This window comes from Aplosporella prunicola (assembly GCF_010093885.1).
Source record: "Aplosporella prunicola CBS 121167 unplaced genomic scaffold K452scaffold_11, whole genome shotgun sequence".
Classification (NCBI taxonomy): Eukaryota; Fungi; Ascomycota; class Dothideomycetes; order Botryosphaeriales; family Aplosporellaceae; genus Aplosporella; species Aplosporella prunicola.
The window spans coordinates 1,021,653-1,033,857 of NW_022983539.1; the positions used below are offsets into that span (position 1 = coordinate 1,021,653).

The 12,205-nt window shown below is 49.2% G+C and overlaps 5 protein-coding genes across 5 annotated transcripts; 2 read left to right on the top strand and 3 right to left on the bottom strand.

Moving 5' to 3' along the window:
• Positions 1–1,007: 1,007 nt before the first annotated feature.
• On the top strand, positions 1,008–2,808 carry K452DRAFT_270538 (uncharacterized protein; the record flags this gene model as incomplete). Its single annotated transcript, XM_033538994.1, has 6 exons — positions 1,008–1,140; positions 1,196–1,552; positions 1,611–1,872; positions 1,936–2,358; positions 2,423–2,629; positions 2,681–2,808. Exons 2-6 carry the CDS (start codon positions 1,280–1,282, stop codon positions 2,806–2,808), a joined length of 1,293 nt encoding a protein of 430 aa, XP_033398405.1. The 5' UTR covers positions 1,008–1,140; positions 1,196–1,279.
• A 193-nt stretch (positions 2,809–3,001) lies between these two features.
• K452DRAFT_332518 (glycoside hydrolase family 10 protein) lies at positions 3,002–4,286 on the bottom strand (the record flags this gene model as incomplete). Its single annotated transcript, XM_033545153.1, has 3 exons — positions 3,002–3,380; positions 3,461–4,053; positions 4,128–4,286. The coding sequence occupies 3 exons, from the start codon at positions 4,284–4,286 to the stop codon at positions 3,002–3,004; spliced, it is 1,131 nt and encodes a 376-aa protein (XP_033398406.1).
• A 1,215-nt stretch (positions 4,287–5,501) lies between these two features.
• K452DRAFT_350966 (GMC oxidoreductase) lies at positions 5,502–7,965 on the bottom strand (the record flags this gene model as incomplete). The annotated part of the gene is made up of 5 exons (XM_033545688.1): positions 5,502–5,988; positions 6,040–6,634; positions 6,714–6,746; positions 7,103–7,433; positions 7,486–7,965. The coding sequence occupies 5 exons, from the start codon at positions 7,963–7,965 to the stop codon at positions 5,538–5,540; spliced, it is 1,890 nt and encodes a 629-aa protein (XP_033398407.1). The 3' UTR covers positions 5,502–5,537.
• Positions 7,966–8,968: 1,003 nt separating this feature from the next.
• On the bottom strand, positions 8,969–9,466 carry K452DRAFT_308334 (uncharacterized protein; the record flags this gene model as incomplete). Its single annotated transcript, XM_033543144.1, has 1 exon — positions 8,969–9,466. The coding sequence occupies one exon, from the start codon at positions 9,464–9,466 to the stop codon at positions 8,969–8,971; it is 498 nt and encodes a 165-aa protein (XP_033398408.1).
• An 859-nt stretch (positions 9,467–10,325) lies between these two features.
• On the top strand, positions 10,326–12,140 carry K452DRAFT_318266 (uncharacterized protein; the record flags this gene model as incomplete). Its single annotated transcript, XM_033544142.1, has 2 exons — positions 10,326–11,633; positions 11,925–12,140. The coding sequence occupies 2 exons, from the start codon at positions 10,326–10,328 to the stop codon at positions 12,138–12,140; spliced, it is 1,524 nt and encodes a 507-aa protein (XP_033398409.1).
• Positions 12,141–12,205: the final 65 nt, after the last annotated feature.

Consider the following 12,205-nt stretch of genomic DNA (forward strand, 5'->3'; position numbering starts at 1 on the left):
CAAGGTGACTTTTGAGACAATGCGAGATGCCTCCAGCACCTTGAGCAGCATACTTATATCTCATTGCAATGTAGTCTGCGACGGGAAGTCGGAAACATCTACTTTGTTAGTTCTCCTGTTCGTGAATAGAGCTGAGCGTGCTCCCTCGCACAATCATGTCTTCCCCACAGTGGCTTTTCGCCTCAAGCTACTCCAAGCTGGCAGCCGCGGGATCTACATTGGCTAGCCAATGAAACAGCCGATGAATTGACCTTATCCGAATGGCTATACCGCTTCTGCTCCGAGTTAACAAGCAAAACCGTGACATTGGCCAATTGCAGGTGAAGTGGTTCGTAGGGAAATATGGCTGTCGTCATGCGTTGCGGACTTCTATCAACGGGATAACTGCATTGAGTATTGTTTTCCGTAGGCTCTCGGAATTGTCGTTGGGCTGGACCAAAAGCGGGGTAGGTAGCGGGCATGACGCGCGCAAACGGAGACAGCTGCCGCTTACTAATGACGGAGACAATTACCCTGTTGCTCCACCCCCTTCGAAGCGTTTTCAAACCACTGCCTTCATCATATTGTGCTTTGAAAGCGGAGGATGAAGCCGCAAGTGAAACGACTAGGCCATCGGCAAGCCTGGTGAGTGGCCTAGTATAGCGGTGATTTCGCGCTAACAATGACAGTGATGAGTGTCACCGCCGACACATCAAATGTAAGTGATACCGAAAGCAAGTACTCTGCGAGCGGCTTGTTAACTGAGAGAACCAGGTGATGGGAGAAAGCCTAAATGCACTCCTTGCACCGAAAGCGGATGGAGTTGCTCCGCTGTTGGGGTTGCTTGCCCTTTCCGCTATGATCACAATCCGACCGTATACTTATCAAGCGCGGACAAGCGGCGGAAGGGATTGCGATATAGCAACCAATCCTGGGTACCGATTCCTAAAAAACGTATGTTGTCTGGATACTATTGTTTAGCTGAACTGAACGGTGCACACAATTCCAAAGTACCTAACACTCAATAGTCAGGTTTGTGGAGACTGATGCCACGTCAATTTGGGATCAAGATGCAGATGATTTCGATGATGAAGAGGGTCAAGATAGCATGTTTCCTCCAAGGAGTGAATCCGAATCATGCACAGAATCACCTAGGATACTGTACGATCGTTCAAACGACCCACAACCTCCATCCACGAATAACGTTAACGAACAGTTAACCGGTGACGCTCATATTTCAACTTGTATATTGGATGAAACCTTGCCAGCCTGCAGCCCAGCCCGAGAACCTTCAGTGTCGATGCAAGGGCCGTCCGAACATGGGAGTCATGTCCTAAATAATGTTCCTGAAATCAGTGCATTCGGTTATTCTCCAGACGTATACCTAGATGCATTCGAATGGCCAGCAATATCACTGCATGACCAGAATCGGAGTGCGAGTACTGAAGATTCACTTAGCGATTGCGATGATCTTCATCTCGACCTAACAGTCGACTCGTCCGGACTTTGGCCTTTGAAGACCAGCGAAGAAGCTTTACTCTTTCGATATTTTGTCACAGACTTGGCACCATGGGTAAGTATAGAAAACAAAATTTTATACCCAAAAACGGTGGAACTAAAAGCTGCTTCAGTTCGACTTTTGCGACAAAGACCGGCATTTCGGTACGATGGTAGTGCAGGCCTCTTCAACATGTGAAACGCTGTTGAACGCAATATTATCAGTTTCAGCCAGACATCTCAGCAAGTCAGGCAGCTTTGACCCGCTTGCATCTGACAAATATCAGCGAAAATGTCTTCAGATTCTCATTCCAGCTCTGAATAATCAGCATTCACTCTTGGAATCTACGCTGTTTGCTGCTACTGCAATTCTTCGTCTCTTTGATGAAATGGCTGGTAAGAAACATATATGGGATTAATTTGGTCTTGACATTTTCTCACTGACTATGACCTCTAAAGACCCTGTTGAAGATCGCCAAAGCTGCGGGCATATACTCGGGACACACATTCTTCTCCGTGCAAAAGAAAATACAACAGATTCCAGTTTACGCGCAGCATCCCTTCAGGTTGCGCTTCGGCAGGAGATTTTCATATCATTTCTTACTCGAACACCTATACCGCCTCTCGCCGACTATCTAAACATTGATCGAACAACTTCCCCCACAGATGATTACACATGGGCTGTACGTATGATAGCATTTACAGCTGACGTCTTGTCCTTCTGCTACGGCCACTCCGGAAGGGATACAGGGTCTTGGCAGCGGCTGAATGACTATCTGGAAGAATGGACAAGATGCAAACCGCAGTCATTCAGACCAATACACTACGAACGGAAAGGTTGCGGATACTTCCCGAAAATTTGGTTTGCTAATGATTGCCACAGTAAGGATAAAATGTTCTTTGTGATCAGATTTGTTTTGCTGATACGGAGTCTTTGAAATGTCAGTTGGTGCCCAGTTGTATTCTGATGTTTGTCGTATATTACTTCTCGTGCATGATCCGCGTATGCCATCCTTAGGCTTGGATCGGTCTATTGCTATGAAGAGGGTGGATAATCGAGTTAGGCACTATGTTCGGAGGATGTGTGGTGTCGCCATATCACACCCGCAAGTACAACCTGCTGCTTCTGTAACTGGAATGGTAATAGCTATGTGTACGTTGTCGCGGTACCTTGTTCATGTCAGGTTTAGCTTACATCGTTCAGGCGGTGATCGTTTCTCCGAAAAGGATGAGCAGCAGCAGTTGCTTCATATTCTAAAACAATCAGAAGCCCACCTGACCTGGCCGCATCTTAAAACTCATGAACGTCTGAGCCAATACTGGGGGTTATAATTGAATAGTATGACTTGGGAACAAGTAAATCTTGGGACTTCATAGTCGAACTCAGAATTCTTGATGTTTCGTCGCCAACCAATTGCACTGTTGAGAAAAGGAAAGAACTATACAAATAATTTGACAAACACAAGGATAACTCAATCCTGGCTGACCGCTACAGCTACTGACTAATTGTTCTTACAAAATCCGTTTACAATGCATTCAAAATAGCAGTGTACGCAGGCTTGGGTTGGTAGTTGGAGTCGAAAAGAAGTGGGTTCAGGCCAGTCCTCCAAGAATCGTTGTCTCGCAGACCCCATACAGTAATACCAACGCAATTATCAACAGCCAAGCATGCCTGGGTAACCGCGACATAGTCAGCGGCAGGAGCTTGTGCAATATCGAGTTCCGTAATTGCGCACTCCGGTGCGGCTGCACAGAGAGCTTGCAGTGCTGCTTTGGTTCCCGAGGAACCACCAGCATTGAGGTGGGCCTGCGAACCAATGCCGTCGATAGGGATGCCGGCCGCACGCCACTGGTTGACCTTCGCGATGAGGCCCTTTGTTTTGGCGTAGTTTGCATCGTCGAGGCTTCAGGTAATCAGCCAATTGTCATTCAAAAAAGCTTCTATTTCATCGCCGAACATGAAAGGGAGGAAGACGATACTCACTTGTAATCGTTGATGTACAGCTTAGCATTCGGATCTGCAGCGCGCGCAGCCTCAAAAGCAATCCGCACGAAATCCTCACCGAGGACATTGTAGACGACCCAATTACGCAGAGAGCCGTCTTCATTGAAGATTTCGTTGACAACATCCCAGGCATAGATCTTACCCTTGTACCGCCCCATCTCAGTCTTGATATGGTCTTGGATGAGCGTCGTCAGGCTCGCCTTGTCCCAGTTGCCATTGCTGACCCAGGATGGTAATTGCTGGTACCACAGCAGGGTATGTCCACGCACAAGTAGGTTGTTTGTTTGCGCAAATTGCACGAGATAGTCGGCTTGTGTCCAGCTGAAGCTGTTCCTGGTTGCCTCTACGCTTCCCCATTTCATGCTGTTTTCCGGCGTCAATTGACCGAAGTTGGCGTTGACGACGCCTGCATAGGTGCTGTCTGATAGATGACCTTGATCTGAAGCGAGACCAAAGTATTTTTTGCCGTGTGCTTTGAATTTGGCGTCGATGCTTGTGGAAGTAGAGCCAGAGCCAGGGCTTGTGGTTACAGCACTTGTTATAAGTGTGGTGGTCGCAGATCCTTGCTGACACTATTTTCAGAAGTGAAACTTGTTAGATTTTCCGATGACTAGGAAGTAAGTTGTGTGATATTGTAACATAGTACCTGAGAGTAATAGCTGTTGACGACAACACAGGTATAACCAGAAACACAGGTTGTTGATCCGGAAAACCCAGTTCCACCACATTGAGCCCACGCAGCAGCTTGGGCAAAGACTGATGGCAAGCTGGCGGAGGCCAGAGCAAGTATTGCTTGGACACGCATGGCGATATGATGAGCGGAGAACTCCAAGGACGATAGGTTTGAAGGAAGCGAGTTACTGCAGACAAAATTTTGGTGTTCCTTTTCGTCTTTATATCAGCTCCTGGAAAGACCATGATATATTTACCTGCACCGCCATTTTGCCGCTACACATGTCACGCATGGTACATGAGAGGGACCGACTATCCATATTGTGGTGCCCTCTCATATGCATAGTTGGCCAATTCCGGAAAGTCTTTATCCTGTTCTAGATGCCCAAGCCGGTTAAACATGTAAGTAATCTATAGCTGCTCTGATTAAGGAAGCGGGGACCTTAGGAGAAGAAAGATCACGTTTGATCCGGCCGACGCCTGGTCAAACATTAGACCCTCCGGGTAGTGAGCCGAGAGGGGTGTGCGGCTATACGGTTCTGAAACTGTAGAAGCACATGCAATTATGCAAGCTGCATCGCTAGCATCTGCGGACCCTGGAGGCTATTTAGTATAGCCTAAACTCTAACACCTTACGGCAGGCGCTGCGGCTACAAGATAAAAATTTAGAATTATAAGAGCCGCCTAGGCTAAATAATTTTACCACTGGGCTGGGACAACGGCTTGGAAACAAGGATCAATCTTGTTTTTCTTGTCCGACGAATTGGAATGTGGGGTCGTACTCGTACATAGAAGCCACAATCTAGGAGCAGGCGGGCCGAACGGCTCAGCGGTTCGAAGTCCGGGTTGCAGAAAGGTGGCGTGTTTAGTTGCGGCGTGTTTAGTTGCCGAGACGGATCACGCGCCGTTGTGCACCATTGCGACGTTGAGAAGATGGAAACAAAAAAGCCCACCCAGACGTTTTGAAGCTTTCGAGGCTAGGTCACATAAACCCTTACTAATTTGTGCGTAGGACACTGTAGCTCTGATGTAGTTAAACAAGTCAGATTAATTCAGTCTGGTCGAAATTCAGTCTCTGCCCGACATTTGTCATGTTTAATTAAATAAGCTACAAGAGCTCTAAAATGTTGCTGGTAGAACTACAATCATGGCGTTAAATTCATAACCAAATGGTGGACATATTAGTATATAATCGGTGCGTTTAAGCATGGCAATGGGAATTTTTAAGATGTCTAGAAATTTTACAGATCTAGTTTCTACAGATCTAACGGAACAGCAACGTGGTATTTAACTCTAAACTTTGTGTACTTTTAGGAGATATAAAGAGAGACGTCAGAATTATACACTACCCAAACCCATATACAACCGTACAAAATCTAAAGTCCTAGGACCGGTTGGCGGCCTTGATCAAATCAGCCGCCTTCTCAGCAACTCCGTACACACAGGCCTGCAAATGAGCGGCAGGAATTAGTGGCATAACGCCCGAGTCTACAATCTTAAGGTTCTGTGTGCCGTAAACCTTCAAGTTGCTGTCAACGACACCACCGAGCTCCAGAGGCAGCATGCTAGTAGTACCGGTAGGGTGGTACTCGGTGAAAATGGCCTCCTTGACGAGTTGCATCAACGCGTCGTCGTTGTGCATCGTCTCCTCCGTCGGGTATTTCTCAGAGGGTTGAAGATCACGAAGGGCGTCCGTGCCCATCAGACGGTAGTTGAAGCGCATGGCCTCCACAAGGTAGGAGAGATCAACAGGGTTGGAGCCGTAACGAGGGTCAATGATGGGAGTGTCGAAAGGATCGTCGCTGCGAATGCGGATTTGTCCACGACCGAGAGGCCTTGAAAAGTTAGTTTAGGCAGGAATTTTAGAGAAGGCCGAGAAAACTTACTTCATGACACTGTAAGTGAAATGGCCGGTGTTGTCGTTCAGAACCTCAAACTGAGAGCGGTTGGCGTTGCCAAGTGCGTCAACCAGGAGCTGCTTCTGGCGTTCATATCCAGCAACGACAGTCTCATCGAGGTCGGCCTGAAGGTATTGACCGGAGCCCTGGTTCTGTGCTGCGTTCAAGATGGCGGTGAAATTGGCACCAGCCATGTTGCTCAATGATGGGAAGGCCACTCCGTTGGGGGGACCGGCAGTCCAGGGGCCAGAGTGTTCGTTGTTGAATTCAGCACGGTTGGCTTCGTCGCGAGTAGTGTTGCCATAACCCAAAGGGCGGTCGTAGGTGGTGCTCTGATAGGCGTTGTTCGTTGCGATCATGAAGTGGTCCTGATAGTTGTTGCCAACACCAGGCAGGTTGATGGTCGTGGTGATGTTGAAAGAGGAGAGCAGGTCAGAATCGCCGATGCCAGAGTGCTGAAGCAGCTTAGGGGTGTGCACAGCGCCAGCTGCGAGAATGACGTCCCGCCTAGCAGTAATTGTGCGCCTCGGCGCAGAAGAATCCGTAGCATATTCGACGCCGCGAACGCGAACATTGGGCAAAGCTTGCCTCTTGTTCTTCTTGGATTTCGGCTTGCTCTTCGAGCTCTCATCTGAGCAGCATCCACAATCCGGGTTAGGCACCGCCTTCACGACCTTGACCACGTCCACATCGGACTGTCCGTCGGCATCCTCGGGAGCAACACCCTTCAAGATGCTGAACAAATCGCCACTAGGCCAGAGGTTGAAAATCCCCAGAATATCCGCTACGCCGTTTGGTACGTAGTTGGTCTTGAAACCGTAGTGCCTGCCTTGCCCATTCTTGGTGTGAGATCCGCTGGCAACCGGAGTATCAGTGGCGCTGGTGTTGCTCCATGTTGGAGAAGTCGTGTTGGAAAACCGGGGAGTAGTCGAACCTGTGAATCCATGCGAGCCTGAAGCCGTGTTGTTTCTCTTTGTCGAAGTCCGGGACGATGTGGAGCTCTGCCCGTTGGATTCATCGTCTCCAGTTTGCGAATCGTCGAAGAGGAGACGAGTGACAAACTGGCCCGTCGAAAGATAAAGGTTGTCGCGGCCAATGTGAGGTTGGTGGTGAGCGGTCCTGGCATCAGAGCGGGTCTTCGTCGTAGCGTCAATGGTCATTGGCAGGAAAGACGCGCCAGCAGTAGTACCGGCGCTTGGGTCACCCTCAGTAGGAATTCCAAGCTCGTTCAACCCATCATAGAAGCTTGCAGTGCCGTTGTAGTAGTACTGTTGATAACTGACACTGACGCCTCCAGCTTGCGTACCGTGCATGTCAGGGTTGCTTTGGATCTGGTAGAGGTTGGCATCCTCAGCGGAGTAGTCGGCAGTGAAAGACTCGCTCTGATCGGTGAATGTTAGCTTCTTCCTCTTTGAACACAAGACTGATTCATACCCTTTTGAAATACGGGAGCATGCCTTCCCAGCCCCAACCTTCATTTCCAAGAGTTTCCCAATCATCATAATCGCCGACATTACCACGGTTCCACAGCATACCGTTGATCAGGGTGCCGCCACCTACGCCACGGCCAAGAGGATAGTGCCTAGTCGCGCCATCGAGATATGTCTGAGGCTCCGTGCCAAGGTTCCAGTCGTACTGGACATGTGAGGAAAGAGATCCGGCCGGGGGGTTAGGGCTGTTGCCCATGAAAAAGGGTACGCGAATCCATTCTTCGTTCTGGTCCGCGGGACCAGCCTCGAGGACCAAGACGGTCACGTCGGCGTCTTCTGTGAGTCTGTCGGCAACAGTGAGGCCGCTTGCACCGCCGCCTACAATGATGTAGTCGTATTCGTCAAGGAGCGCGTCGTTGATGGGCCTGGACTGCGAGAATGCAAGCAGAGCCGCAAAAGAAAGGAGTGAATAGAAACGAGGCATTGTAGATAAGGAAAGAATGAATGACGGTAATGAGATGGTCGAGAGAGCGACAGCAAAAGAAGGAACTGTGCCCTTTGAAAGGATGCGCACATGGGGGTTTAAGAAGTCCAGCTCTCTGCCATGGTCTCGTATCGTCGTGGATCGGCATGCTCTCCGATGGCGTCAGAAGAAGGCCTGATCGACGGCATGGTGGAAGGGACCCGAGCAGTAAGCGGCAGCACTTGATTTGCTAAGGTGAGGTTTCCTGACGATCGTTACTTTTGCAGCTCGACGAGATCTAGCGCCGCCTGGGCGTTACAGATGTCGCATCCAACTTTGCGGACCGCGCGTCGTCGAATTGTGGGGCGGGCATCGTGAGGCCGAACAGCGGCGCCCACGCTACCTCTAGCGATCAACATGGTCAAATCTTACAACTTATATATGGCGCAAGCCGAAACGATTTCCCATGCCTTGATGCTGAAACACACTCGTGTTGGGTGACTAAATCCTCCGCTCGCGCCTATCGCCCTAGCGTTCCGACTATCCCGACGCCTCAGCACCGAGTTTTTTTGTCTCTGCCGCGCGGTACGCCGGCACGCCGGCAGCTGGCTAGCGCAGGGGAGCCTCGAGCCTACCGTTACTGGTAGCACTCCGGGTCGGTGCTTGGGAAGGTCTCGAGATATGGTGTGGCAGTCATCTTGATGACGTTGGTGGTAAACTGTAGGTGCCACGGTGCGACCCGTCTAGTCTCCGTTCGCGCACTGACACGATCAGGCTGTTGGTTTGCAGAGGTGGGCAAAGCGCTTGTCTGTGACGCCGCCGACATGTAGCAATCTAAAACTGCTCGGGGACAGGCAAACCATCAGGGTCCATAGCCTTTATACGTGAACAGGTTGATCATTGGCACTAGCCAAATAATTGTAGTGGATTTACAAAAGAGATAAGAGAGCCGGCTTACCATTAGTAGTTTAATTATGATTAAATGTATTGCTATGCTTCGTATACGAGCCAAAACTTCCTTTTGTCATCGGCGGAGACTTCTGTAGTCGTGTGCCGCCGGCTGTCCATGATCGTGATACAAGATCACAGACGGTCGAGGTACCAGTGATCCACCCGGCCTTAAATAATTGATCCATACCACGTAGACCCAATATCTGCACTCTAACATTTCGTTTCCGTATCGATAAATGTGATAGCGCTCTCCTTCGATGCGTTCAATTACCCTTTTAACCGAAAGCCCAATATCGGTAGGAAACTCGACCGTCTTAACGACATTACTTGGTCTGGTTGGAAGTCGACTAACGGCCAAATTTGCAAGTCCGCCAGTAGAAGAGGTCGGTATCATGTCAAGGCAAACATGCCCTCCTTCAGTGACTTCGAGGTAAATAGCCCAGTGGTTGACGTTAATATCGCTTTCAGGTGCCACGGGAAATTCTTCGTGTCCAGCGACCGTAATACGTGAGATATTGAGATTGTCCAAAGTAGTGTAAAGACTTGGTGGGATATAACAGGGATTGGACATTTCCAGTCGAGGGATAAATAATAGGGTTATAAAGTAGCTCTTTATATCGGAAGGTAGAGTTTAGTTTTAGTTAGAAGAGAGTAAGTGGTTAGATATTTATACCCGTAGCAATCGCTTAGGTTTGTATCATGTACATACCGTGTTGCCTAGTTGTTGCTGGGTTGGCTAGTTGCTGCCTAGCCGAAACCATAGTTATTAGTCAACTTAAGAGAAATCAGACAAGAATATAAAGCATTAGTCTACTAACGTTCTCTAAGGTATATTTAAAACTGAATTTCTTTAGGTTCTTAACCCTCAGAAAAGTGCCTTTTTGCCTAGGAAGTTAGTGCCTAATTTCCAAATTTTCGAAATCGTACACTCGTAGACAGTTTAGTACTGCGTACCGTACGACCTTTATCTTTTTTACTCTGCCAAAATGTTCCCAATCAACCTCCGATAAGGTACTATGTCTTTTCGTCAAATATTCCTAAGTCTGACCACATGGGAGTTTCCTAGCTTGTTGAACTTACAAAGGCTGGGGGCGGAGCGGCCCTGGCCCTGGCGGCGGCTTACATAGCCGGGAATAAGCGAACGTTTCAAAGCGCTTCAGCACCAAACCTGCAAACTACTTCATTTGAATAAATGCGCCACAACAAAACTGCGAAACAATCACCTACAATGCACCTTTTTGAGCTTCCCGTAGAGCTCTTTGTACTGATCATGGAGGAGACAACACGAACGTTGGGACTGAGGCGAACATTAAGGGCTCGCCTTGTTTGCAGTAGGTTTGCATTCTGTTCTGTACGCCAAACTCTTCTGACAAGGCAAACCAGAGGCTTTTAATAGTAGGATTTCTGATGCCATTCTCACCACCGCAGCCATGGAACAAGCAATAAATGACGGAATGCGTTTCAGGCGGCCGATCTCGCAAAAATGGCTGCTGGGACTACTGCATAGGCGGTCCCTAGATGAGTCAAGATATCGTAACCGGAACGAATTTCTGGGCACACTACATGAGACTGTTGACAGGATTATGCGCATGCGCGGAGAAGATGAAAAGAACAACAACTCACGGCGCGCCTACGTGTCTTCCTTGTGTTTGTTCTTCGCCGTTGGGGGATGTTTTTCAATGTACCTCATTGAAGAACTTATGGAAGAAAAACCATACCAAACGAACGATGCCGACATAACCAGGAGTTCTCTAGCAGCAGCAGCCTGGTTAGGTGATGCTCGACTCGTTGAAGCACTTGTCAGCGAAGTAGACGATATCGATGACTCCAGCCTGTACTTCGATTCTCCAATCTGGGCTGCAGCCAGACAAGGTCATGCACGCATTGTCCGACTACTTATAGGCAAAGGCGCCTGCTTCAATCCTACTGGCGGGGTAGTCCCGCCTATTCAAGCGGCATGTGAGGGAGGCCATACGGAAGTTGTTCGCCTACTTATTAATTTGGATCCAACGACTGTTCCAAACTCTCAACGTCATCTTCGTGAAGCGGCTTCTGGGAACCACATGGAATTGCTTAGGTTCTTGTTAGACCACTTTGACTACCCCGACTGGATTAAAAACTTGGCTCTAAGTGGCGCTTGCTTCTACGGCAATGAGGAAGCTGCTCGTTTTCTGCTGAACAGAGGCGCGGACCCAAACACAAGAGACATAGAAAATCGGGACCGACATACCCTCGCCATCGCTTCCCAGCGAGGACATATCGCTATCGTACGACTTTTGCTGTCAAGAGGCGTCGATGCCAACTATTACAACAACTGGTCTTATAATCCGGACGCTATTGTGTGGGCTGCCAGCCGGGGGTATACGCGCATTATTGAAGTTCTTCTTGACGCCGGCGCAAATGTCAACGGAGCGAAAAGCACACTCGCAGCTGCGGCGGAGAGGGGCCATGTCGGTGCAGCTAAACTTCTCTTGGACCGTGGCTTTGATGTAAACCGCCCCGGCGTTGTCGGAGACCGTAAGGGTGGCGCTGGCAGAACAGCTGTATCACAGGCTTGTCAGTATGGCCACACATCTATGGTGCGGTTGCTTGTGGAGTACGGCTGTGATATCTACTACCCTGGGCACATGATCAGGGCGAAAGAGTACGGCCATAAGGACGTGATTGCAACTCTACTTGGGCTTGGTGCGCCGAAGCCAGAGGGGTTCGAAGAGGTCGAAGTCCGCAAAGACGTTACCGTAAACGACGACGATTTTGGTCTGTATTTCAACCTTTGAGCACTGCGAAGAAGGTCTTTTGAGGTCACTGTTTATGCAAGAGAAATAGAATCAGAGATTCACCTGGTTGTTGCATTGCTATGATATAAGTGGGAGCGGAATCGACAATCTGTAAGTACTCTCCACCCTTTAGCACCATTCATCCTGCTACAGTCGGACCACCTTCTCCACCTTTCCCCACGATTCATCCTGCTACACCCGAACCATCCTCTCCGCCCCTTAGCTTGCTTTATACCTAACACATCATCTTAGTACCAAACTCACGCGCCGTGGTCTGTACCGTGCGAAATCCACCTCATCAGCCCCGATGGCACGATCGCCAAGACCATATCGGAACGCGACGACGTCGCCTACAAGATGGAATTTGTTCTTCACACCTCACCCTTCTTCACCTACATCGAGCTTAAGCTTCTCATGCGGCTGAAGCCGACCGGCAAGGGTAACAGCACGTTGGCAGAAGTTGATTGATTGATTGATTGATTGATTGATTCGTTTTACGTCTATATGCAGTTGGAAACTATGACGGACGGTCC